Source organism: Oryzias latipes, chromosome 6 (genome assembly GCF_053564925.1).
Source record: "Oryzias latipes strain Hd-rR chromosome 6, Olatipes_Hd-rR_3.1".
Taxonomy (NCBI): domain Eukaryota; kingdom Metazoa; phylum Chordata; class Actinopteri; order Beloniformes; family Adrianichthyidae; genus Oryzias; species Oryzias latipes.
This window is the reverse complement of record NC_136242.1, coordinates 18,841,502-18,869,408: the sequence shown is the minus strand read 5'-3', so window position 1 is coordinate 18,869,408 and position 27,907 is coordinate 18,841,502. Positions and strand designations below refer to the sequence as shown.

The window sequence follows — 27,907 nt, the reverse complement described above, 5'->3', positions numbered from 1 at the left end:
TTATATGTGTTTGCAGGCCGGTCATCGTGGGGGTAAATGTAGTGTCATCAATCCTTAAAATCTACTCTAGGTGGAGAGCTCAACAGTGTCTCCAAGACGATTTCATTGTTGTAAATTGGAGTTATAAATATGCATGGTTTTCCTCACCCCCCTTGCAATGTAGATGTCTAATATTTCCATTCACTAAGGTGGCTCTCTGATATCAAAGATTAGAAATTCAATAGGATGTGAGTAGAGCTGCTATGTGGATGCAAATGCTGCACCATTTGCAACACTAAGGGTTTGCCTGCGTTTTGTCAATAGACCTAGAGAGGTCATTTACGCAGTCATTTCCATTTGATCATATTTTGTGGTGCTATTTGTTCACATATTTTGCCATTTGTTGGGACAAATCTCTGCAGACCCATTTGACCAGTCTGTTTGCAAACCCCCCCCCCCCCCCCCCCCATCTCTGCTCCCAGCAACACTGTCACTGATGCATTTGTCTCCACTGCTATCTATAAATACCCCCTTCTCTTCCCCTCAAAAACCTGATTCCCATTGATTTACTGACCTATATACTCATCACCACCCCCCCCCCTCCTTCCTCCCTCCAGCCCTCTGCTCCTTCACGTTGATGGCCCCTTTGCTGTCTCCACCTCCTTTACTTCCTGTTTACTCCATCACCATCCATCTCACCAGGTACCACCTCTTTCTCCACCTCGTCTCCTCCTCTTCTTTCAAGAAAACCTAAAAATAGTTCAGGACGCAAAGTTTCTGTCGTGAAGCTGGCGCAGAGACAGCAGCTGTCACTCACCCCCCCCCCCCCCCCCCGTTTTTTTGTTTGTTTTTTTCGGGTGGTGTGGTAAAGTGAGCCGCCGCCTGTGTGTAAACACTGGAGTAGCTGCTCTGATGAAACAAGACTCTCCAGTGAGGAGCAAAAGTCAACACGAGATCTGAGGGAAATGACATCCGGATGGATGGAGACACATTTAGAAGACTGCAGAGGTGTGCATGTGTGTGCGTGTGCGTGCACGGGTACATGAACGTGCAATGATGTAATTATGCTGCAAAAACAGGAGCTTGGAAACCAAAGCTTTTGAACAGGAATGTTGAATAAATAAAAGAGGCAGAGCATTCATAATGAATAAGCTGCTGTCATAAGCCTGGATTGTTATGGAGTCAGAAACCCCCCAAAATGAGATGAAAAACACGTCCGTGTTTTACGGAGATCACACAAGATTTAGGCTGAAAGACAGATTTGATGAGGAAGTCACACAGGTAACAGAAAAATGTGTCATTATTGCAGGATTGGGATTTTACTGCAACCCCAACCTAAAGTTACTGCACACCTGTAGTGCAGCTGCCGACTGTCCTCCCACCTTTGGAGGGGGCTCTCCTGCGGCACAACACTGACACCTGCTGGTCCTGAGGGGAAGCAAACCAGCCGAACGGATGAGGATGCTCTGTGTCCCGAGGAGCCTCAAAGCCATCCTCGTTGCCTTCAAAAACTGTTCGGTTTTGGCAACAGCCCCATAGATAGAACCCATAGTGTCAGTTTTTGGTTGCGTTTTGTCAGAAAATAGCTGCCTCTTGATGGAAGCTGCAGGGATGCCCGACCTTCTGCACAGACAACAGCTCAGACCAGGCGCTTCAAAGGACAGTCAGTTTATTGAACAGCAAATTGTGACAGAGAACACAATAATATTGTTTAACATGGCGTTTCCAGAACAACCGTCACCCACCACGTGTACTCACTAACACCCGCCATGTCACACAGACTCTGTAAGTGGAAAGCAGGGGGTTCTTGATTTAAAGTGCGTCTTGCACATTTCCTCTTGGAGGAAGAAAACTAAGGGGCTTGAGGTGAACTCAAATCCCAAAAAGACCTCCAAGCTCCCCCAGTTGCATTGGTCATACGAGTTGTTGTTGACTGTTGTGTTTAGCGTTGTCTGCGGCCTTGATTTGTTGCATAGCAGTGATCTGGGTCATTAATTCCTCAGTGAATGTGTAAAGCACGAGATTAAAAATTGAATAAACTCTTCACTTTAACTGGAATACATTTCTTAATATCTACATTACATTCTTATATTTGATTCACATAGATTATGTACGGGTTCTACATTTTTTGTGTCCAACAGATGTTGGGTAACATCTCTCTTGTGGCTTTTATAATGACCAGAAAGTCTCAGCCCTATGGTTTTACCATGTGGATAAAAGAAATGAAAAACGTTTTGACAGAAATAATTCATGTCTGCAAGTCAGCACACGGGCTTCCAGTGATTTTCAAAGTATTCTCTCACGTGAAGTCATTCTTTTGTGCTTGCTTAAATTGTTTTACACTCCATATCAAACTTTTTGTGGGTTTTTTTTGTCCCCCCCACCCCCATGTGCTGACCTGCATCCAGCATTCTGCAGCGACAGACTCCAGACCGAGCAAACTGCACGTGATTGCAACAAATACACCCAGCAAAAAAGCAAAGAGAAAAATACTGCAGCGTCACTAACAACTGCACGTTAACTACAGCACTACACAATCAGACACACACACACATAACCCAATGCACAAAGTTGGTAAAAAGCACAGCTGAGGAGAAACCATTTATATGAAAATTTAACAATAAAAGCAAAAATCGGATAAAAAGACTCTGTGACAGACAGAGGGAGAAGTGGAAGGACTGGAAAACCAAAATGTCAACAACACAAAGGCATCGTGATCACAAGCACAGCATTTATGAAACCAAGTTGGATCATCAACAAAACGCTATAGTCATTTATAAAGTGGAGCTAGGTGGGCCTTTTTTCCCCCCAGATTCTTTAAAACTGGCCTGTAGTTCCATCATAGTTGGAGGTGTAAGTAACTGCCCCCTCCCTGAACTATGGCTTTCAGTTTCTGCTTTTGCCTTAAAGAGGCGGCACCAAAAAGACAGACTGATTCCACCTTAAATCCACTCAGCCTGCCTGTCAACCGTTTACATTTCATGTCCTTTTTATAAATCATACACTTCAAACTGCCCTCCTATCAGCATTAAGATTTTTTTTTGTTTTTTTTTGGTCCTGTGATTAATTTACTCATTAGTTAACTAAAAGCTCTGGAGAAAATGGCGTCTCCAAAAGCAACCTAAGACCTCGCCGCTGTTGGCATACGTTAAAAAAAAACAACAAAAAAAAACATCACATTGCATTTGAGTTCACATCATTGGACGAGCTTTTGCTCCTTCCTTCTGTATCCCCACACTGAACATAACATTTGAGAGGAAGGGGAGAGGTAGGTGTGCAAATAAGCCATAGTTTACGAAAAACAAGAACACATTTCACATCATCTGCATATGTACAATAAAATTCAGGTGGACAGTTTGACACAAAAAAAAAATCAGACAGCTACAAATATATAGTGCTTTTTTTTGATGAGCAGAAAGGAATATTGATAAATGAAATTCCCTCCCGACCACAAAGTTGCTATGAGTGTCAACAAAGCAGCCCCACTGCTTGACCGGTGGGGAGCAAAAGGAAGGAATCTGATTGGATTCTACTCATCAAGGTCACCTTGATCTGTGGTGAGATAAAGCCATGGCAAGGTTTCGGCGTTGTTGTGATACATCAACAAGATACGGCAGTGGCCGCTTAAAGCAAACAAAACCTCCAAAGCAAACGAAGCAGAGAGGGTTTGGTAAAGAGAAATCACACGACGCTTACAACAACAAAGGTTTGATCTTCTGATACGCAGAGATTTTCATTAGCTCTTTGGGTCCTGTCACTGAATTCAAGTTTGGACAAAGCATTAAAAAGAAGTAAGACCCCATCTGTAAACATAAATATTTCTGTCTGTAAATGGTCTAAAAGGACTTTAGATGTATTTGCATCACACTGGATGACTGTTCTCACCATTTTTAGATATAAGTTTAAGATACTTAATTCCACCAGATGACTTCAAGCTCTATTTTGTAAATACAGAAAAATGGACACAAGCTATTTCTTTGTCACAGCAGCCATGAATGTAACCCCCCCTCTATGACCACACTGATTAGAATCGGACCAGTTTTGCCCCACAGATGCTTTCTGTGCGATTCTGCATCAGACTTCAACAATTGGGACTGTGTTGTCTGCAGACAAAACATCGCACATCACAGCTTTAGCCTGAGGGGAAACCAGGAAGTCGAGACGTCAAAAGATTGTGGTAGCTCTTAAATCTCAAATGAAACCTGATCTACTTTAAAAGCCAAAGTAATCAAAGTCTGCTTGAGGTGGCTACATTAGAACCATTTCCTGTACAGGAAGGAAAGTGGTTCTCACGATGGATGACTAAGATTCTGCTGGTATCACATCAACACTTTTCAGCATAAAACACATTTCTTAAGTTCATTGTGTTTGATTATTTTTAAGACATAGAGTCTTGATCTTTTTTTTTTAATTTTCCACTAGAACTTTTATGTTTAAATATCTTTCTAAGTGAAAACTGTGCTCTTCATATACAATTTCCTTTCAAATTATTATTTCAAACTGAATAGGCTCGCCTCCTGTGGGATTAAAAGAATTCAAAAGCTTGATGATTTCATGTCTTGGTGCAGAAGGGCAGCAGAAAAGGGGGGGTACATCTACTGTGAAAACCCAACATTCACATGTTTAAAATGAAAAGAAATAAGGAAAACAGCAATAAAATGTCAAATATTCCTTTAAGATGTTCAACTGGGTATTCGTGGCTTCTTTTCCAGGGAGCATCCTGGAAACGGTGTGGGCCACTGCAGGCATCTTGGCTAACAAAGGCTCCTTCCTGAACTTTTTTTGAACATTCAACACAACTAAATGAAAGCCTACGGATTGGTCAAGGAATGACTGGGATAAAAGGATTCTATGGGTGGATAAAATGATGCACCGTGGAAGGGGAAAAGGCAAAGAGGATGTGCTCTTTAGTCGTGTTTTTTAGGCATGAAGCTGAGGATAAATTCCCCGACGCCCAGGAAGTAGATCACCTGGGCGATACCGAACAGAGGGGCGATGACCAGGGCTCGACAATACGCCCCCTTCAGGAAAGCTGACGGGCCTTCGTTGCGCATGATTTTCCTGGAGAGCAAAGAAAGAAAGAAAGAAAATTTATAAAATACTTGCAGCATTTGTCACGTTCTAGAGAAAGGATTCTAGTGAGCACTCAAGACTTGAGCAGCCTAGACACAATGGGGTCACCTTATGCAGTCAGTCACTCCACTGTATGTGTCTTCTGTGCTAGCTCTGTTCAGGGACTGCAGTCTGGTCTTTATTACTGCAAAACAATGAGCTAAGGTTAGTATATGACATCAAGCATCAGTGCATGGACTGCTGCAGCCCCCCAGCTCACCATCAACGGGGTTGACAGCGACGGCTGCCGTGCTCCCCGCGAGGCAGCCTGATATAAACGAGACATAAAAAGGAGCGGGGCCATCCACGTCTTTTTTACCAATGTTGTTCAGGTTGGCAAAAAGAGGAAAATAGATGATGGAAAAGGGAACGTCCCTGGAGAAAGACAAAACAAGACGGAGATAAATGAGTGGGAAACAAAAAAAAGGTTGCTGGTCCAAGACTCACATTGCCAAATGTGTCTCACCTGAGCAGAGTGGCACCAAGGCCCTTATAAAGCCCAGCAATGCCCTTTTCCTGCAGTAGCTGCCTGGTGAGCTGCATGGCTGTGGGGGACTTTGTCTCCACGGTTCCAGCTGCAACCGTCTCTGGCATGAGTTTCCTCTGAGCAGCTGCAGCACAAAAGAGCCATCTTATCTCCAGAAGAACTTTAAATCCCATATTAAATCCCAGACTTCAAAATAGATATATTGTAAGATCGCTTGTATGCATTATAAAAATGTAAAAAAAAAAGGGGGGGGGGGTTGAACTGCAAAACATGGCCACATGGGGTCACTCTTTCTCCATCAGGTGACTGAAAAGTGTATTTCTTTTAGTCTTACCAATCCTTCCAGCATCCTGGAGCTGGATTTTCAGCATCTCCATAGGAGTTGTTACAATAACCTGCAAAAAGACAACGCAAAAAATAATAATTAAAAGTCGGTGTGTCAGTGTGCACGCCGTGAGCAAATGTTTTCTTCAGCGGAAGCATGTTGTTTGAATGTCAGGGCTGATTAGCTGTGATTGTGTGGAGTGTAAACCTACAGGCATCCATTAGCTCTATGTCACGTCTTGTTTTCCTCTATAGTCACTCAGTAGTAACTGGTTAACTGGATTAAGAGTGAGACGACCATGTTCACAGGTGCAATCTTAATCCAAAGTCTTCTACACTTAATCTAATCACATTCCTGCAGCTTGAAGCCTTTGCCCTCATTGACAACCAGCATTTCCATCTGACTCAGACTCTGAGCACAAGCGTGCACTCCCTGATCACTCACGTTAGGCGCCACATAACAGGACATTACTCTGATCCGAAGCCCTTCATTAAGACAGAGTATCGCAGGAGACCACGCAGTCACACATGAGACCATTTCCAAACTACAGTTTGGTTTAAAGGCTAATTCTGGATGCATTCAAATCCAAATGAGGCAGCAGCAAAAGGAAACAAGGAGCAAGTATACAGTAATGAGTTGAAGTTGAAATTTTAGGATGGACAGAGGGAAAGCAGCACCTTCCTCACTCACCTGGCATGTTCCAGCCCCACAGCCAGCCAGCATCTCTTTGACCAGAGTGAGTTTTCTAAAGGAAAAAAAAAACAGCAAGAGGCGTTAGCTACACTGTTTTCCATAATTTTCTCAAAGTTCCGGTGATGCTAATCTTGGATTTCTATTTCCACACGCCCGCGATGAGACCAGATTAATAATTTACTTGCAGAGCAGCAACACAAGTCAATCATTCATCAGCCTTTGTGTTTGTCACCATAGAGACGGAAACAAATGTCTCCGAAAGTTTCAGGTTTATCTAAGCATGCAGTGTTCAGGGAGGGAAAATGCTCTCAGCAGTGCTGGATGATGTCGGACATGTGATGCCTTCGTGTGCTACATTGTAAACGGGATTTCGGACAGGACTACTGCTGAGACACACGCTTTGCTTTTAGCAAGAGCCGTTACCAAAACCAGCGTGGAACGCTGTGCTCTCAAGATGACAGGAAAGGACAACATGGAGCTTTGGTGGGACTACAGCTAGCTGATTAGTAAACAGTGTCAGTAAACGTGTCAGAACTGGAGGAGCGGGTCTGTGGGAGTCAAGCCGTCAGCCCTCTCGTGCCTCACCCATCTTTGGAGAGGTGCTGCCTGAAGAAGTCATTTGCAGCCAATTTGATGGCTTTTTCTGGCGTTACCAGGGTTAAGTTCACAGCAGCTCCTTGAAGAAAAAAAAGAGAAAAGGAAAAGGGAAAAAAGGAGTTTAGCGTGGATTTTTTTCTATGCAGACACACCCCTTTATGTGAGATGTTTGATTAATACAAATAAAAGCAGTAATGCTGTGAGACTAAAGCCGGCATTTCTGTAATTATAGAGGACATATATTAAGAAAATGAAGCTTTAAATTGCAGTACTTCTTTATTCTAATTGTTGTGAATCAGGAGCAGATTAAAAAAATGCTATTTAAAAAAAATCATATTTATGACAGAAAATATGCTGAACGGGCCCACAAGCCCCCTGCTTCCCTCCACAATGTGGGTAGTAAAGGGGGCGAGGTTGCTCCACACCAACAGTCCCACCCACAACTCAGAGGCAAATTTCTAATGAACTACTAACACTGCAGAAACTATGTCCAAGAGAAAAAAGTTTTTTGTATTAATTTGGCTGAAAATGGCGAAATCGTAATAGCCCAAAAGATGATTGGAGTGGGACTTTAAAGTACAAGATCTTCAAAACCACAAAATTCCTCCCAAATCTTTAGCTTACCTCGGTACATCCCAAAATACCCTTCTGACCGAATGGTCTTAATAAGGCAATCTGACCTGAAGCACAACAAAAACACACATGGTTTGTGAGGTCAAGCAATACCAAAAGCTTTTAAAGTTCTGGGAGTTGCAGACAAACATTTCCTACATGCTGGTGTAAAGGCGGGATCCATTTTGCTGGTTTTGCAGGCGAGTCTTAGCCAAGTCAATGGGAAAGACACAGGTCACTCCAATCAGGCCAGCGATCCCCCCATTGATCAATTTGGCAGGCAAACTGGAAGAAGACACAAGAGCGTAAGCACTCTGTACACAGACGGCTTGAAGCTTTTGAAAGTAACATCCCCCCCTACCTGATCTGCTTGTCCGCCATTTATCTTGAGGCTCAGATGGTCACAGGTCAACGCTCTTGTTTGGCGCCCTCACAGCTTCTGTTTGTTTCTTCTGCTTGTTTAGTTAGTTGGGTTTGAAATCCAGGCAGGATTAAGAAGAACGGTCTACTTTTTTCCTAATTTGTATTTGCTGCTGAAGTTATTTCAAGTAATTCTGCGAAGAAGCAAAAAGAAAGAAAAAAAAAGATCAGCTGTCATTTCAAACACTCCAAGAAAAACTCCCAATGCAAATCTGAGCATCTCCAAAACTCAAACGGAGCATTTATTGCTAAGTTTTACAGAGGAATGTTCTTCACTGATCCGTATTTATAGTATGAGGTTACAAATAAACTCGGTTCAACTGTTAACTCCAAATCAGCAGAATAGGGTTGAATAAGAAGCTCTTTAACTTGGGAAAACTGAAAGTCTGCAAATCAATCCAGATAAAGTCTTAAACAGCTTAAATGTGAGGCCTGCTGTTCCATATCAAAAACAACAACAATCTTTTTCTCATTTTGTATTCATTTTTCACAACTGCGAATCAAACATTGTTTTTTTTTGTTTGTTTTTTTAAGAAACATTAAGGTTTTTTTACAATAAGAGTTTTCAGATCCTTTCATTTCATTCGCTTTGGGGGGAATTTAAGTCTTTATCAATAAAATTCTGAATTTTCATTTAAAGGTATCATATTCTTGAAACGGTTTTATAAAGCATGAGTAAATAAAAGAGGTTTTTTAAAGGTTTCAGAGTCTTTTATTCTGTTTTTCATCAAATCGTGATTACATTTATCCATGTTTGAACTAGGACCCATCATCGCTCAGTTTGTTGAAAAGCCATCAATAAAAAAGTTAGACACATAAACAGGACAAGAGAGAAATGATCCAACCACAAAGCTTAGGTCCCACCACCCGATGAAGGAATGACAACACAAGTTACCCATTTCCTATTCCCACTGGCCTATTATTATATCCTTTTCATTAGTGCAATCCAAATGTGAACTTGAAAAAATAGGTTGCTCTGGCAACTCTGAGTCTCCAAGATCTCAACAAGAAATTTTTCTTCTACAGTTTCTGTAATTTTAGTAAAGCTTCCATTTGGCTGAAATCCACTTTTGCAGCTATTATCGTAAAAAAAAAAAAAAGATAACTATTGGTGGATCAGTGACAGAATTGTGTGAGGACAAAGACCTTGAAAAAATTCTGTCTGACATTTGAGGTCTTTTAGAGCATCAACATGCCATATAATCATTCTAAAAGCCAGGAAAGGTTTGGAAGAAGACAGTGGACTTTCACAGAACACCTTTGGAGAAGCACTCCACCAAGCAGACAGCAATGTTATCAGATACCAATCAAAATGTTCCATCCTGCTTAAATAAAAAAAGTAAAGCAAACAAGCATGTTTAAGGGAAAAACCGTGGGATCATCTCCAAGCAGACGGAAGCTCCTGTAACTACAACTATAAGCTATCCAGAAGTTGAAGGTCCACCGGATTCCCTGGGCTGGGCCACCAGGACATGAATGCAAAACAAACAGTTATTAAGTCCCAAGAGTGGCTAAGAGCAAACAGCTGAATATTCTGAAGTGTCCTATAAGCTCCGATTGAAATCCTATAATATCTGTAAAGAGAGCTGAACCATGCTTTTGCCAAAAACAACCTTCTGAACTGAGATGGTTGGAGCAGTTTGCTCTTAAATACACCTGTTAAAAGTTTCAAAAGTGGCATTGACAGTTACAGAAAATTCTTTGACTGCAAGGACCACCTAATGAGGTTCTCCAAAAAAATATTAAGAGAAGAGTGCCATTTTTTTTGTCCAGGTCGGCTATCCCTGCTATGGAAGGATTTACACAGTAATATAATTGGCCGCTTTATTAGGCACATCTGTCCAACTGCTTATTAACACCAGTTTCTAATTAGCCAATCACACGGCTGCAACTCAATGCATCTAGGCATGTAGACATGGTCAAGATGATCTGCTGCAGTTCAAACTGAGCATCAGAATGAGGAAGAAAGATGACTGAAGAGACTTTGAACGTGGCGTGGTCGTCTGTGCCAGACAGGCTGGTCTGAGTATTTCAGAAACTGCTGATCTACTTGAATTTTCACCAAAGCCATCTCTAAGGCTTAAGTTGGTTCCAGCTGATAGAAAGGCAGCAGGAACTCAGATAACAACTGGTTACAACCGAGGTCTGCAGAGGAGCATCTCTGAACGCACAACATGTCCTTCCTTGAGGCAAATGGACTACAGCAGCAGAAGACCAGCAGGAGGGTGCCACTTCTGTTAGCTAAGAACAAGAAAGCTGAGGCTACAATTAACACAGGCTAAACTGGACAGTAGAAGATTGGAAACATGTCTGTTCTGGTGAGTCTCTATTTCTGGGGTCATAATTTGCCGTCAACAACATAAAAGCATGGATCCATCCTGCTTTGTATCAACAGTTCAGGCTGGTGGTGGTGTAATAGTGTGTGTGTGGGGGGGGTTTCTTGTATCTTATTTCTTGTTCTTAATACCAGTAGAGCATGGCTCAACGCCACAGCCTACCTGAGTATTGTTGCGGACCATGTCCATCCCTTAGTGTACCATCTTCTGATGACTATTTCCAGCAGGATAAGATGCCATGTCATAAAGCTGGAATCATCTCAGACTGGTTTCTTGAACATGATAATGAGTTCACTGGACTCAAATGGCCTTCATAGTTACCAGATCTCAACCCTGTAAATCACCTTTGGGATGTGGTGGAACGGGAGATTAACATCATGGATGAGCAGCCGATAAATCCACAGCAACTGTGTGATGTCATCATGTCAATATGGACCAAACTCTCTGAAGAATGTTTGTTGAATCAATGCCACCAATGATTGAAACAGTTCTGGAGGCAAAAGGTGGTCCAACCTGGAACTAGGTGTACTTAACAAAGTGACCAGTTAGTGTAGCATTTCAAGTTTTACAGATTTGACCCTTTTTTTTTTTAAATGGGTGGGGGATGTCTGCAAACACTTTTTGTAGAAGGGTGTGCAGACATCCCTGCATGAGCTGCAGAACAGAAAGCAATCTTTCTGCTTCCAGCTGCTGACCCAGCTAAGAGCAGCACCGAGCACCACAAAGAAGCAGATGGCCTGAAGGAATATTTAGCACTTGTAATCCATTCAAAACCTAAATGAGGGCTTGTTGCCGATATACCCCTCTATTTGGAGACGATTACGCAAAGTGATTTACAAAGGAAACTATTTTATGCAAACCTGGAACCACTGTACATCACGTCTGCACTTCAAGATGCACTTTTTAATCAAAAGGTGTCTTTATTGTGAAACTAGAGCCCTACAGAGATGACAATGAAGAGGGAAGCAGGAGAGAACATGTCTGATCTAGCAAAAAAAAAAACTTCCTATTTTTGGTAGAGTGGCCTCAAAATGAGAAGATGCCTCCAATTTCCCCTTTCATTCTCTCCTCCCCCTGCATGCACCAATCACACATGCACTCTACACATGCAACCCGCCGCCTCCTCCTCACTCCTTCCCCAGCCCTCCCCCATCCCTTCCCTCAGTCACGAGTCACGACTCCCAAGTACAGCTTTTCCACCTCAGATATCTACACTGAAACTCCCAAGTCAGCAAAGTGCGTCCGTGTTCAACGAAAGCCTCGCTAAAAACACAGCGCCTGTGGATGTTGAGGTTTCCAGTTATCTGAAGCTGAATGCTGCAGCTGTGTGCTGTGTTTAGTTTGGATGAGGGATGAGGGTTTTCATTGGCTGCTCCAGGGGTTTGAAGGCAGAGGAGGATTCAGGACAGCTCAGCTTCTCCCTCCTGGACTTCCCAGCTCACCTCTGCCCCAGATCATCTCTTTTTCTCCACCAATCCCGATACATCCCTCACGTCTTTCGTTATTTATTTAAAGAAAGGCCGTAGTCTGCCAATTTCCCTCCTCTGACTGAAGATGTATGCAGCGTTCCGATCGGAGCCGTCAGAAAATGCAGAGCAGAGCTGACATCTCCATCCCTCTCCACCCTGCCACCATTCGACGAGTCAGCTTGGCTCCATGCAAGCACGTCAGCCATGCCCCGACCGCACTGTGTGTCATGACAACTGGAGTCTGTGCAGAAAAAACTACGCTCTGTGCAGCATCCACTGCAAAAACTCACGAAATAAAGACAGAAAAAAAAAACAATCACGAAAAAACCATCAAGACGCTGCTGTGAAACCTCTCCTCTGTAGATCCAAACAAGCATAAATGATTAGACCAAAACACACTCAAACAAAGTAATCTACAGCATCTTTCATCCTCCCACACCTTTTAAAGGAGGTCATGTTTAAGGTTTATACGGCTGGAATTGAGTAAACGATCAGGGATTGCACAACTCTGAGAAAACCTTGAACTTAACAACTCCAGCCAGTGGACTAGAGCAGCTCCAGGACACATTTGATTAAACAGAGAGCCGACAGCGACTCAGACTGATAACAGTTCTCTTTTTGACCCTTGGACACTAAAGCAAGTTAACAATTTGTGGTGTGGTGACAATGCAGGTTTTAATAGTTAATGCAAAACACGATCAAAGTAAAAACAAATGTAATTTTTTAAATGCTTTTCTATCAGGCAAGGGCTTTCAGCTGAATGCTCAGGCAATGAAATTCCTTCATAAAAGAGTCCGACAGTGTGGTCGTATAATGGTTTGCATCAAAGTGCAATACTACACCAAAGATGGAGGGCAGTTTTGCTAAAGAAAAGACAAAGGTTATCCATTTGTACTCAATCATATTTTGCTATTATTAAAAACATGCTGAAATTCCCACCAGAATTTTTTAAAATTCACCAAAAAGAACACAATTTCTGTCACTTTCTTAATGTGTTATGACTTTGGATATGCACCAAATTTCCATGAAAATGCACAAACAGGACATGTTTTTAAAAAAAAGCATGTTATTTGTTATGAATGCTTTACAATAATTGGGAAAACCAAATAGATTAATAGAAAAACATGCAAAGTATGTTTTTTTACCCAATGCAAATTCAAGAATGGTCCATCACAGCTCCTCTGCTGCTCCTTGTTTGGCATTTCTAGGAGGGTAAACGTCTTGCTCTCTGAGTGACAGTGAATGTAGTGAAAGATTAAAGGAAGCTCTGAGATAGTTAGCTAAAAATCACGTGACTTTTGCAGCTGAGAAGACCGCAGAGACAAGAAAATCACACAACTCGCCTTGTTAGTTGGGTGTCAGCTGTCCCTCATAGACTGGTTTAGCAAACTGCAGTGATTGGATCTGCAGAACTGTTTCACAAAAGCATATCTAAAGCATAGAGGATGTTGGATTTGTTCTTTGAGGTACACAAGGTAAATTATTAGTTTTCTTGAATAAATAAATTGCTTGGATTGTTTTCACCCATAACATAAGAACCCATGGTGACATCAGTGTAACAGATGAGAAACATATTAGAAATGGTTTCTGTGGTCCACTTGGTTTGTGGTAAAATACACTAAATTTTATTTTTCAGAAAAATGGGTCTGAGTTATTATGGGCTAAAATGCATTTTTATTAATCCCTCACAAAAACAAATATCGACATTGTCCTTTAAAATGAAAAGACAGCTTCTATTTTCATAACGTTTGGCTTCTGTAAATATAAAGCTGTTTATTTTGGGAATCTGCTCAGCTATTTTCAACACAACAGCTGAAATTTTCTAGTGTCACGGACAGATTATTTCCCCTCCAATGCATCAACTGGATTATAATCTTAATATGTGCTCATGAAAGCCAACTCCAAGAGTTTTTTTAGTTTTTTCCAGAGGAGTGCGATCCGGAACAGCCCTGCTTCACAGGGTACACAAAAAGCTTTACTTTGAGCTCACCTTACAGGCATTAAAGCTGCACAGTACCGTACTGTTGGAATCACCTGTTGCAGATTACAAATATCAGGCTTCTATGCAACAAGGGGGGAAAAAGGCCTTTTTGTGCAGGAGAGGTTTAGAGTTTAGTCTGAAATGGCAAGCATCCCTATTGGCCCAGTTTCTTTATTCATTTGGGGCTTTGTTTCACTGTTTGGTCTCCAGATCAGATTTCCTGCTGTCCTTTTACACACAATAAAACAATTCAGTATTGTAAGGATTGCAGATTATATCAAGGACTGGTTGTTAATTTCGTAGAATTGAAAAAGCCTCATAAGAGGGGGAAAAAACAATAAAAGAGATTTTTTTTAACCACGTACTTTGATGGAATCCACCCACATGAAGGAGAATCTACACTTTCACACAGACGCAAAGTCTCTTACTATCGTATAAGTTCGCTTCCTTCCACTCCCTTTCAAGCAATATTTATTAATATGTCTAATTATCCTCAGTTTGATAGGTCATTGTATGAATTTATAACTGATGATTGTATTGTTTTTGTGTACTATTCTTATTTGATTGCTTGAAATAAACCATTTCCAAATCCAAAATCAGCTTCACATCATTTCCGCACGACTGTGACTTTTAGCAATAACTGGCTGTGGGAATTTAACCCACTTCTGGGTTACATATTGGCAGTTCTGTTTGGTTTCAAATCAAATTTCAGCAGGTCTAGTGGAAGGTTCACAATGTAATCATATAGCTGCCTAAGAATGGCTCACCTCATCAATTATTTCTGACCAAGTGGAGATGCTTTATTACAGCTGCTGGCCATCCTGTCCTGATGATAATGCAGCTATGTCTATTTTAAAACCAAGCACTGCAAGACAAGATGTAAGCTTGAGAGGATCTCTGGGGGAGTTTGAGGCCTCCATGTGGGTGATAAGGAGACTCTGTGAGGGGATATATACTTTGAAAAACTGCTCCCAGTAAAGAGAAAGAACACATCCTCTCATAGGCACGGGGGAACATCCCCCTAAATGTGATGGCTCGCTAAAATCCAAAATTAACTGGAGAAAAAAAATTGTAAGGATGGATGGACAGACAGACAAACATTAAATAAACGTAAAAAGTTAAATGTACCCTCCATGGGGCACAAATAAGTGCCCTGCCTGTGCCTGTCCCCAGCCTGGTAATTGCAGTGGGAAGTGTCAGGAAGATTATTCAACAAAAGAATTATAAGACACATCAAATAGATCAAAGGAGAAGAATAGGAATATGATGATATGGTTTTCTATGCATTTTAGGGGCTCGGAGGGAGATGACACCCCAAACCCTCAGCACACCCACACTTGACAGCCCCCTTGAGCCCGAGTCAAAAGGTCCAAAGCTGCTTCCGCTTCATTCCATCAACCACGACGGTGCTTCAATGCCGAAAGAGCATCTTGAAGGAGTCCCTGGACCAGATGCGACTCGGTTACGATGGCAACACCCAATACCGAGCGAGCCGAGTGTCCTTTAAGCCCCCACCGCCACCAAACGGGAGAAAAGCTCCACTACATTATACCGCCATGACCGTTATGTCTGAGCCTGCCTTATGAATTAAATGTTATGCTAGGGCTCGCGCGCGCGCTCCTCGGTATAACGGTTCATCACTCCGGTTTCATAACGGTAAAGCCCCGACGACAGCAGCCGTTTCCGTTAACATCTTTCACCCACCGCTGAGTGAAAACTACTTGCCACATGACCAAGAAAAAAATGATTTCCTTCCTTTTTTTTCTCTCCTCTCTGTCTCTCCTCCTCAAAGGGAACCACCTCCCCTTTCATGCTTACTTTTTTTCCATTTGGTTAAATGGTATGTGCCATATTTACATGATTCTCAGGTGAGAATGTCCACAGCACCGTTCGGGTTCTTGACCTTATGAGAAGCGCATCTCCGTTATGTACATACCGGACCGTTTCCGCGTCTCCTGTGAAGTGACTCACTGACTGCGGCGGGAAGTCCGTGCTGGTAAATGAGCGTCTTTGGCTGACAGAGCGGAGCGGCTAACCTACCGGTTTTTTACTAGCAAGGGAGTCCAGGAAAGGAGGAGGTGGGAGAGGAGGCGACAGGGGAGGAGAAAGGGAGGGGGAGCAATCTGGCAGTGGAGTAATAAAACGCAAGAAAGGGGATTTAAAAAGGGAGGCCTCTAGTGGTTTGTAGTGGAATTACACACATTTTCTACGTGAAGAAAAGGTGCAGGGATGGGGGATGGGAGGCGACGTCATCATGACGATTTATAAACAATGACCTTGGGTTTAAAAATAGAAATATGGAGAGAAATGCAGTATCTAGAAGGGTAGTTTAAATGCATCAATGAATGCAAAAAAAAAAAAAACAGAAAAATGCTTGAATCCAAAGAAGTGCAGAGTTTATATCACAGGTTCAAATCACATTTAAATTAACACTCAAACATTTGATGATTCCAGCGACTTCAAGTTGAACTGACAAGAAGATAAATCTATGTATTCTCAGGAATCAATGGCACAGGACGCAAGCATCTTTTTGGCACCAAACTGGTCGCGTTTTTGCATATAATGAGATTTTTCAGTCCCTCTTGCTCCTTCTATTTGAACACAAAGCAGTAAAAAAAAAAGCCACTTGTCCAAACAACGTTAAAAACCAATATTCATTTATGCATGATAAAAAAAAAAGCAGGTCGATGGAAGGATAAGCGCCAAATTAAGGTTGTAGGTCGACATCCCCAGCTACTTTTGCAAAGCGACAGCGAACTGTACAAACACTGTCCGACCAAATATTTATGAAAGCTCTTCAAAAAAACTACCAACTGTGTATAGGAGTTTTATAGCTTTAAGAAATTGCTCCATTTTTAAGGCTGGTGATCAATGCTTCAGACTGCAGCAGTTTTCTCTGTGTTTTTGGAGGAAAATTCCATTTTTTTAAATTAAATAAATAGACATCCAATGTACTCTAAGGCTTTGTATTTACAATAAAAAATATATTATCCATAGTAAAATGCTAGGCATGTAGTTTATCCCACAATCTTTTCGGGTTTTTAACCTTTTTCAGAAGACACATCTGCCTTGTATCTGGAATAAGGATTACATACAAATAAATTAAAATGTCATATATAATTTGGGGTGCAGCGATCAAGAGAAAAGCCTGGGCCATTTAGTTCACATAATACATACATGACTCATTGGAGATGGTTATTACAAAAATAATAATAAAAGTCCTGAGGTCATATTGGTCCTGTGCAAACAGGGCTGCAGTCAAAACCATGTCAAGTTACTGCACCATTTTAACCAGATTTCTATGAAAAATATGAAATTATTGTAAACGTAATTGCTTTAATACCTTCCTCCTCCACAACCGTGTTGTGAAACCACATGGTGGCTGTCATAACCTCTGCAAATAGAGACTTTTGTGTAATGGGAATAATAGTCCAGAGAGCCAGACAAAATGCTTGTGACCCACAGTAAACAGGCTGCCATCTGCACTCAGTGAGGGCTTATCTACTGCTGCGCTTCAGCGGGACACGAACCCTCTGCTTCAAGGCCGACTCTCCTCAGCGACTCCGAGTATTTTCTCCTTCCTATGTTGACGATGTCCTCAATCTCTTCAGCCAGGTCCCTCCTGCCACTCTCTATCATAGCGGCTGTAAGTCGGGACACTGCCCCAGGCCCCGCACTCTTCTGCCGGTGGGCCCAGTGAAACAGCATGTGCAGCACCAAGGCGCCCAGGTTCTTGCTGATAAGATGAACACAATCGAGACATTAACATGAGTTTCAAAAATAGATGCACATGCACTTGTAAAATGATTTGTTTAAATAAATATGGAAATAGTTTAAGACAAACCACCAGATTTTCAACATTTCTAGCAGCAAATCTTAATGTGAAATACGTGCCTTTTCATAGCATGAGAAATGTTAGAATGCATCAATCTGCAGCTGGAACCTGAAAATGTAACTTCACATAATGCGTTAGATTTCCCCTTCAGGAGGGTGTCATGAGCATGAGGGAAGGGGGAGGGCCCAGATGAGCAACAACAGTCAGTGTGTAATCTCCTGCAGCGTCCCAGATGGCTCAATGATGGCCGACACTGCAGATTAAAACAATCAAAAATCTCTCCTGCAGTGAGAGTTTTCCTCCGGTTACAGAGCAGCTCACGCTGTCCTGTTCCCAGAAGTTTCCTCTGGGTGTGCGTGCAGGTTGATTACATAATTCAGTCACGCACATTCTTCAAGCCAAATTCTCTTTCTGGACAAACGTTTCCAAACTCTTCAGATGGTTTTTTCTTATCTTCTTTTTATTTACAAAAATGAATCTCAAGAGCAAACAATTACAAATAATGTTTGATTCATTTGTGAAATTATGAATTATGTACATATAAACAAAAAAAGAATCCCAGCACTATCAACATGCAGGACTTTAAATGAATGCATGCCTGACTGCTTAATGTTTTTATATTAGTATGTGCTAAATTTGCCACCACAGGAAAAAAGTTTGTTCTGCAAGGTTTATGTTAATAAGCCTGGCTTTTATTTTTACCTACCTGTGTTTGTATTCAATGCGCTCCAGCTCTTGGTAACTTAAGCCAAGATTGATGCCAATAACACGCCAGTCCTGACCAATCTGAAGAGAGATTGACAGCAGGTTGGCTTCTGTCAGGTAACCGCTCTCAGGGTCACCCAGGTTCAGAGGAGGATACTGTTGCTCATCCAAGATGAAGCTGTTGTCCGAGTTTAGGGCCTAAAGGAGAAGAACGTTGTTTGTAGACGGCGATACAAATAAAGAAAATCTCTGGATTATATGATGTGTACAGAGAAAATAACTTAAAGCAGCTAATAGATTTATGAATAAAAGCAATGCTTCTTTAACTGACTGGAAGTCTTAACGGGAGCGTGGCGAGCCACTGGCTGTCAAGTCCTTTCCTCTTTTTGGCCACTTCCTCTGGAAGATTGCTGGGAATATCTCCTCTGTAGAAAGACACCTGCAACAGAGCAGAAAGGCACTTTCAGTGGGGCTTTTTTAAACAAAACGTTGGATTCAAGAGACAAAATAATAACTACATCCTTTAAAAACAAGGTGGAAATATGGGGAAAATGGTGTACATTTAAATTGTAGGAAATTAGCAGCAAACTGCTGGATCTTTTACTCGGAAAAGATAAATCATGTTAATCTTGGAAGATCACAAGTTCCCTTTAATACATAAGTCGTTTTTCTCTGACTTTGGTAACTTAGCAACAACCCGGTAATTGGGAGACAGAATTTCAGAAGCTTTTGCAAATGGTCTAAAGATCATTTAGGGAAAAAAATAAATGAACAGAATGAAGGTGATCTCCACTTAAAAAGCTGAAATAGTGACTCCAAAAATTGATTGAATTTTAAAAACAACTATTTGAAACCATCTTAAAAGGAATAAACTGTTTGTTTTTGATGTAAGCATTTCATAATTTTATTCATGAAAGTTCCCCCTTTCTTCATCTTAAATCACTATTAAACCAAAGAAATTTGAATTTGGAAAAAAAGTTGGAAAAACTGAAAGATTGATGTTTTTTTTATCTTCGATTTTAAATAGTATTCATTCAGTATTGCAGCAGCAGTGATACTCAAAGAACATTTTTTACAGAAAATGCACACTTTTAATATCATTAAAAAGGCGGGCAAATACTTCAAAGAGGGAAATGATAGTTCAATAAAACAATTCTGAGAGGAAAAAATGAACAGTCAGAACTCAGACAGCAAACAACAAGCTTTCTTTTCCAAGAATGATATTTATATTATAGAAACCACATATAATCCATCTTTTTGTTGTTGATACCAGGATAATAATTCAAGACACAGAGAAGATTACATTTATTAAACTAATTCTTTTTTTTTAACTAATCCATGGAAACAAATGCTATCAAGATTAGAACTGAAATAATATCTAGATACTCTCTAGATTTCTATTTCTAGGTATGGACCCAAGATGATGTCTTAGTCTCGCTTTGGGGATCTATATAAAATTTGTGAAAGAACATGGCATGACTAACTTGAAACAGGTTTGCCCAATTAAGTGAAAAAAAGAATTAAAATCAGAAATAAAGAGGGAAAATAACAATGAGCACTGTTTTTTGTCTATAATATGTCTGGTGATGAAAACTTTGTATGTCAGGTGTCATTACGTGTTGTGGAAATGTAAGATGTGCAACCCGAAACCAAAATCCAAAAGATCATTTGCGTTTCTTCCCACCTGTCCCCTCACAGGTCCCGTCTGACCCTGGACTGGACAGATGTACACCTCCTTCAGGTTCTTGAGGCTCGAGTAAAACACAAAACAAAGCCGTCCGCTGACACAATCTGGACTGTCTGGGAACAAAACCAAGAAAGCACCATTTCCTCACAGCACACAGTGAAAGCAAGCAGCTTGGGGAAAGCCATTATGAAACAGCACATGTCTCTAGGAGCTTGTAGTCACAGAGACTTTATACCTGTGCTGATATCTAAACCTCTCTCAAAGCCAGCGAAGAACTGCTCGCCTTCCAGCAGGTCACACAGGTCAGAGGGTTGGGGGCCATCATATTGCTCTGATAAAAACTTCACTCTGCTCTCTACCTGTGCAGGAACCACAACAACAATTTTTAGGATAGCCATCAAAAGGAATTGGTGAATTATAATCTCAGTAAAACAAAAAAGGTCAAAGTGAAGTTGTTGGTTTTTTTGTATAATACTGTCCAGATTCAATGAAGACTAAAGTAGCAGCACAGAACAGAATAATCCCTACCTTGTTCGTAGGCAAACACTGCAGCAGAACCTGGGAGGGATCAGTCCTCCTCTGAAGCACAAGGAACTGGACTTTGAATTGTTTTAGGCGTTGGTAAACCTTCCTGACCACCCCACTGACACAGCGCTGTGTGGTATACCAAAGCCAGTACCTGTGCAGGCAATGCAAAGTGGCAGGAAAACTGCTGTGGGTGTTGTGTCAAGCAACAACAGCTCCAATAAAAGCACAGAGACTCACCACGAAAAGTGGGTGATATAGAAGATGGCGTACAGATGGGTGACATAGAGAGACACCTGGGACGTAATGTCGGTCCATGTTTGGGCAGCAGGATCTCCGTGGAGCAGATGCAGGCAGGACAGATCCATTGTGTGGCCTGCGGAAATACTGCAGATGTTAACGGCTAATATTTCACTAGGTTTGTATGTTACGCCTGAAATAGAGCAGGTTCTGAAATACCTGTGAGGCCAGATGGGAGTGGGATCTGAACTTTGACTGGCTGAAGGAAATGCAGGCAGGGATTCTGGGAGAGGCAGAGCAGGGGGCTCACTCTGGCCTGAGGGTCGCCACACAGAGTCTGGACTGTTGACTCAGAAACCTGCAGCACCTATGGGGGGATGGAATCACTCCTAAATGTGGCACACTCTTTTGCAGCCGCAATGGAATCATTCAGGAAAACGCTTGTGCGTGAAGCTAATGTCACCTGCAAAGTCACCGAGCGAGTCTGTGCTGTGGAGTCAGGAGGAAAGTGAAGCTTGATTCCAGGATCAGCGCTGGAAACCAGCAGGGTTTCGGCGGGTGTGACGGAGCAAGTGTCCAAAACTGGTCTGCCCACCGCCATAAACCAGGAGAAACTCCTCACCGAACAGCATGCCAGCTGGAAGAACAACCGGTCATTTTTCCAGTCATCTGAATTACCGTGAAGATGCAAACACCTTCTTCTGGGGTCAGATTTTCATATTTACCCTGACTGGATGGCCCCCAGGATGGCAGCAGTTGTTCTGGCTTCCTCTCCTCACATCAGCAGCTAAAGTACTCCATAACTCTCCATCAAACCTCCGCACCACTACTTCTCTTCTTTTTCTTCGATGATACGGTACACACACCTCCACCGGCTAAAAGTTAGAGACCTTGAAGTGAGACATTTTTGAAAAGCAAAAAAAAAAGAACCAGCTGAAATGTTCTTTTTATGCACACAAAAGAAAACTGTAGTCATAGTGTGTTTTTTTGGTTTTCTTATTTTTATTTTGGGAGTTTGTTTCTTGTTTTTGATTCTTCAAGCTGTCCAACAGTTAAGCAAACAGCTGACAGCCCCTCATTTTGGACAGATCAGGGTTCTGCTTTAAACTCCTTTGGCAAAACAAGAGTTTAAACCTAAAATCTGCATTAACAGTATTTGAAACTAAACTCAATTTGTATTAATTTATTTTTTTGAGTTCTGGACTGGACAAAAAGAAGAGAAAGAAAGAAGGTACAGACAGATCTACCAAAGCAAACACAAGTACACACATAACGATTATCATTTACAAAATTATTCCCATTTGTTTATGTGCAACAGTTTTAAACAACAACATAAACAGACACTTCTGCTTAGACGTCTGTCACCATCTTTAACAAGCCAGTGAATTTATAAAGTGCATTGTCGAATGCTTAAATTTAAAATTATCCGACTTTTGCTATTACATTTTGTAGCCAAAAATTCTTTCAAGACTTTATATTCTCACATGCTCCAAGTACAAAGACATTTTTTATGTCATTGTTTTCAATGCATGATGTTACAATGACAATAAAAGCATATTCAAGCTAGTCTGGAAGATCTTCTGGTTGTAAAATCAGCACAGGAGGCACATTTTAGAAGTACCTAAACCTTAATGTCAGACTGCACTGCAATAAAAGAGCTGGAGAAATGCTTTTTTCAATCAAAAACTGTTTTGAACGAGAGGTAACTTTCATTAGATACCATACATGCTTTTCTTTTTTTCATTCATCTTCTTGACCCATTTTATCCCTTTCAGGGTCATGGGGCTGCCCTGACCCCCACCACTCGTGGGTGAAGGAAGGGGACATCCTGGACAGGTCGCCAGTCTGTCGCAGGACTACAAATCACACACACCCATGCACACTCACATTCACAACTAGGGACCATTTAGAGTAACCCATAAACCTTTGAAGCATGTTTTTGAAAAGAGTCCCCAGAGAAAACCCACACATGCACAGGGAGACCAAGCATACTCCACACAGAAAGGACTTGACGACGACAAGGGCGCTAACCACTGATCCACCGTGCAGCCAAATACATGCTTGTCACTGGTAAAAGGCAGCAAATGTGTTTTCTTTTCAAATAATCATATGCATATTGCTCATTTCATTAATTTTAAATGAATATATCTAATTATCTTAAATTTACAGATTTAAACTATTTTTGAAAATAAAGTTATATTCCGTGATGTTGACATTGCCAAAGCAGGTTTTTTTGGGGGAGGGCACTGCCAGGCGGCCGTGGTGCACCGTAGGTAGGACGGTCGACCTCTGATCAGAAGATTGCAGGTTCAATTCCCGCCATGTGTCGAAGTGTCCTTTGGTTAGACACTAAACCCCACCTTGCCTCTGGTGGAAACCTGGGGCCAGTGTTTGGCAGTAGAGTGCATGAATGGAACTTAGAGTGTAAAGCGTTTTGGGCTTTCGACTAAGGTAGAAATGCGCTTTACAAGTATAGACCATTTACCATATTTAGTTTGGGTTGAATATTGTTGTTTACATTTAATAAATACATTTAACTAAGAATATCATATTTATACCTTCAGAAATTCAACACCGTGGGGACGAAGTTCCAGTGGACGACTTAGTAGGAGGTCGTGTTCCTCCAGCCACACCCACTTCCTGTTTGGCCTCTTTTCCGCCCAGCTCAGTCTAGTAGTTGTCAGCAGGCAACGGCAGGGGAACACCAGCTCAGCCCCCCCGGGAAGAAATACATGACACCCAGCAGGAGTAACCCAAAAACTATGGAACATAGACAAATCTTTAGTATAGACACAAATGCATTACATGATCAGATGGCTCTTAATGTTACTATCCCGCTGTACCTGTGCTGATTAAATCCAAGGTGCAACTCAGGCATTTCTGTCACTGATCGACCTGTTTAAAGGAATTAAACAAATGTTCTGCTGATAAATGTGTGAAGCAGATAATTATTTGAGAAAAATCCGTGTGATTTCTTTCAATCTGTACCCAGTGTAGGAGGGAGAGGAGGAGGTGTTGGAGGTTTTCCCAAAGGATTGTCTCGTGCATCTATTTTAAGCTGAGGCAGTTTGTTTAGACACGATGGAACCATACGGAGGTGATTGCTGTATATAACAAGTTCCCTGAGAGAACAGAGAGATCCTGCAAGAGGACAGAGGAACATTATATCTTCACGTTGGTTTAGATCATTAAAAATGTTGCTCACCCTTAAACCCTTACCCATGCTCTCTGGAAGCTGCTTTAGTTTGTTGTGGGACAAGTCCAGCTTTACAAGCTCACTCAGACCACCGGTTTCTTCAGGTAGTTTTTGCAGGAGGTTGTGCGACACGTCAAGTTCCTGCAGTGTCTTCAGTTGACTTAAACTTGGAGGAAGGGACTCCAACATGTTCCCCAGGAGGGAGAGGTAGGTTAGAGAGGACAGCTGGCATATCTCAGGAGGCAACGCCGAGATGAAGTTGTGACAAAGCAGCAGTGAGGAGAGCAGAGGCAGGCTCAGCAGGCAGGGCGGCAGACAGGACAGCTGATTGAAGGAGAGGTCCAGGTGCACCAGGTGTGTGAGAGAAGACACAGATGATGGCAAAGTGGTGAGGAGGCCAGGCAGAGGCGTCCCCTTTGAGTCATACAGACGGTGTCCTTAAAGAAAATAAGGCAGGTCAGCGGAGAACGAATACAACGTTGCAGATATGTCAAATATACTTTGAAATATTACCCCGGATAGCAAGTGAGCGCAGCTCTGTCAGGTTTGACAGCACATTCAGGGCACCGTCCAGCCCGGATCTGTCCTCAGAACCAAGCCTCAGGTACTGGATGCCCCTCAGCTCGGCTGGAATGGACCCCCATAGCAATGGCAATGCACCTGCTCCCCCGGGGTACACATCCAGGGTCAGTCTCGTGTCAGTCAACACAGCCGAGAGCTCCACGGTGGAGGGCAATGGTGGACTCAGAGACAAGCCAGAAGAATGGGAGGATGAGGAGGAACATGAAAGCACCATATCGTGATGGCTGAAGGAGCAAGAGGTGGATGAAGAGTTTGATATGGATGGATCACAAGTACCCAAAAGGCTTGAGGGAGATGCACTTTTGTCATAGTTTTCTGGATCAAAAGCTCCTGCTTGGCTTTTAAGCATCAAATCACGTGACATACTGACTCCAGCCTCCTCACAATTCTCCTGAGCCCCGTTTGAAAGTGTTCCCCGCTCCCTTTGAGCTTCGGTTGGTGTACTTAACGGGTTGGCTGCCGGTGCAGCAACCTTCTCTCCATCTTCCAACTCATTCTGTTGCGTGTTTTGAGCAGCCGCCTGGACCCCACCTTCTTCTTCATCAGAACTTTGGTCTCCTTCGCCGCCTCTCTCCATCAATACAGTTCACACATTTTGACAACAGTAATAAGCCGACTGACAAGTCCTTTTCAAGTTTACATTAGTGCGTCAGATGAAAAGATGTCAAATCTGTGGCAACAAAGATAACTGGTAACCGTTACCGACATACGTTTTCAGCCAGCCACGGAATGAATGTGCCTTTTTTTTAAAGCCAACACTAGAACTACATTTTATTTCATGCTACATTCTTTCTTTTGCTTACCAACTGTCGAAAAAGTTACATAGCTAGCGAAAAACACAGCTTCCGGATGAAACAAGTGATTTTGAAGTAGAGGTATTACGTCACAGTTATAGGTTCGTTTAGATTTCCTGCGTCTACCGGTTGGCGAGGGGCGGGTGTTTGCACACGACACAAATGGCGTGGAGAGAAAGTCCCGCCCCTCTTTTTGTTCAGTGTCTAACAAAAACAAGCGTCACGGTGAAGGCACCGCCAAAGTTTCAACGCTGGGCGGGACATCATTGTCAACTTGAAAACGTGTGCGGCATTGTCTCAACACGGACACTAGATGGCGTTGTTGGTTACAAATGTTAGCTGTGTGACAATAATGTCATCACTGTTTAAAATGTGAGGCCTTGTTTTTTTTTTAAATAAAAGTTTTATTATCTAAATTAATACAAATGTCCCTCTATATATGAAACTAAATGTATATTTTGGTCTAATCATTTAAGAACCTGGTAAATAGAGTGTGTCATGTCTATTTTCTAGATAAATAAGTGTCAGTAACCATCCTTTACCTAATCTGGATAAATTATTTCTGCCCTCCTCTAACAGTAGGTTTGATCTGGTTTAAGTTATATTCAAATATCATCTGTAATTTTTTTAATCTTTTTTTTTAAATTGTACTTTGTTATCTTTGTAAGAAAAGAACACAACACAAACCAGCACAGCACAGCAGATATCTAACTAGTTAAAGGTTCACACAAAATCTAGGTTAGAATAACATGTTGAGATATTTTCTTAAAACACTTATTACTTTGAAATACAAAATGTGAGCCTCCTTTAACAAAGTATATCAGCTATTTCTCGAGGTGATCCAGATAAGGCTGCCACGTCTTGTAGAAAAATGTCGGAGTTACCCTTTAACCGGGCACTGAGTCGTTCCATCGGACAAACTTTCCATTGAGTAACGGATGGAGGTTTCACTTGTATCCATTGTAGCAGTATACATCTCCTAGGCAGGTGTAAAGGTTTTTGGATCAACCTCATACTTCCAGGTAACACAGGCAACCTTCCTGACTGGCCTAAAAGAAACAAAGTAGGGTCCAGGGCAAAAGATTTACGAAAAAATTGAGCGGATCCCTGTAGCAACAGTTTGCCAAAATCTGGAGATCAACTGACACTGCCAAACACAGTGATAGCAAGTTCCTACAGTGTTTTTACACTTTATACAGAGAGATGAGCGTTGTGGTTGAATCCTAAAACCTGTGGAGTATATTGGGTCTTGTGTAAAATTCAGTATTGGTTTTCCCTGAGTTTGTTACATGTAAATGTTTTTTTTGTACACACAAAAGCATTTGACCAAGTTTCAACATCAAGTTCAATCCCCAAATCTGCCTCCCAACGATACCCAGATTTCTCACTTGTGAGAGGGTTCGATGCCATAGCAGAGCAGAGAGAAAGGAATTTCTTCTTGGAGGAGGCATTTTTATTCAAGTTGAGAAGAAAGAATTCTACTGGGTGTAGGATTGGTTGGTTACCTGGGAAAGAAAGAGAGGTCCGAACAAAGTTCTGGAGAAAACCTAAAAAATCTTGGTGTGATATTCTAAATATATCTTGAATTTGTCCAAAAGACAGAAAATCACCTTTTTCTAAAAAAAATTGCAGACATGTTTTTAACCCTCATCATTCCATTTGTTAAATATCCAAAATAAACTAATCTAAGGGTTTGCTACGTTTAAAATATATATATATATATTTTTGTCTTTTTTATTACCTTAGTGTGAACCAATAAGGTGATTTGTGTGGCAACACCTCACTAAAAATGAGAAACAAATGTTGTGATTTATCATATTTATTATTCTAACGTCTATTCTATATGTGTATAGCATAGATGTGAAAGTATGAAAGTATTTTTTGTGAAACAGCTTTGGGGTTTTTTGTTGGTTTTATTTGATGTGATTGTTGGATTTCTGCCTATATGCATATTATTTATTATCTTTCTGGATGTACAGGACTTTGTACTGTATAATCTGTATAAAAAAGTGTTGTAATAATAATCATAATAAATTTGGATTGGATGTTTCATAACAAGATATGCTCCAAAGAAACTCTCAGTGTTCTTACCATAACCTTTCCCAGTATCCCTGATCTGTTTGTTTCCTAATTCTATGAATAGTTTATTCAGGGAAGGAACACAAAAGTGATAGGCCCACTGTAGAGGGATGTTTCTTCACAGTTTCGTCATTACCAACACTTTTATTGTTTTTCTGTGAGGACTTTGCGCCTCTAAATACCATTTTTCTCAATGAACGTCTTTTACAATCTCCTTTCTTAGCTCTGCTTCATAAAAACAGCTCAGATAAAA

The 27,907-nt window shown here is 41.5% G+C and overlaps 2 protein-coding genes across 3 annotated transcripts; both read right to left on the bottom strand.

Moving 5' to 3' along the window:
* Positions 1-1,631: 1,631 nt before the first annotated feature.
* Positions 1,632-8,318, bottom strand: slc25a22a (solute carrier family 25 member 22a). Its single transcript, XM_023955752.2, has 10 exons — positions 8,167-8,318; positions 7,965-8,090; positions 7,818-7,873; positions 7,182-7,272; positions 6,594-6,648; positions 5,913-5,973; positions 5,558-5,702; positions 5,312-5,466; positions 5,161-5,236; positions 1,632-5,040 (listed from the first exon to the last, which is right to left on the bottom strand). The coding sequence occupies exons 1-10, from the start codon at positions 8,184-8,186 to the stop codon at positions 4,887-4,889; spliced, it is 939 nt and encodes a 312-aa protein (XP_023811520.1). The 5' UTR covers positions 8,187-8,318; the 3' UTR covers positions 1,632-4,886.
* pidd1 (p53-induced death domain protein 1) lies at positions 8,222-25,662 on the bottom strand. Of its 2 annotated transcripts, XM_011476055.4 has the most exons (16): positions 24,713-25,662; positions 24,223-24,636; positions 23,992-24,144; positions 23,847-23,898; positions 23,562-23,763; positions 21,729-21,878; positions 21,467-21,640; positions 21,223-21,370; positions 21,004-21,139; positions 20,767-20,917; positions 20,474-20,597; positions 20,236-20,351; positions 18,883-18,990; positions 18,553-18,749; positions 17,542-17,747; positions 8,222-8,359 (listed from the first exon to the last, which is right to left on the bottom strand). In XM_011476055.4, the coding sequence occupies exons 1-16, from the start codon at positions 25,356-25,358 to the stop codon at positions 8,322-8,324; spliced, it is 3,015 nt and encodes a 1,004-aa protein (XP_011474357.1). In that variant the 5' UTR covers positions 25,359-25,662; the 3' UTR covers positions 8,222-8,321. The 2 variants fall into 2 exon arrangements, with proteins under 2 accessions (XP_011474357.1, XP_078804792.1); XM_078948666.1 differs by lacking the exons at positions 8,222-8,359; positions 18,553-18,749; positions 18,883-18,990 and having other exon boundaries at positions 17,623-17,750; positions 20,250-20,351.
* Between the last annotated feature and the right edge of the window lie 2,245 nt (positions 25,663-27,907).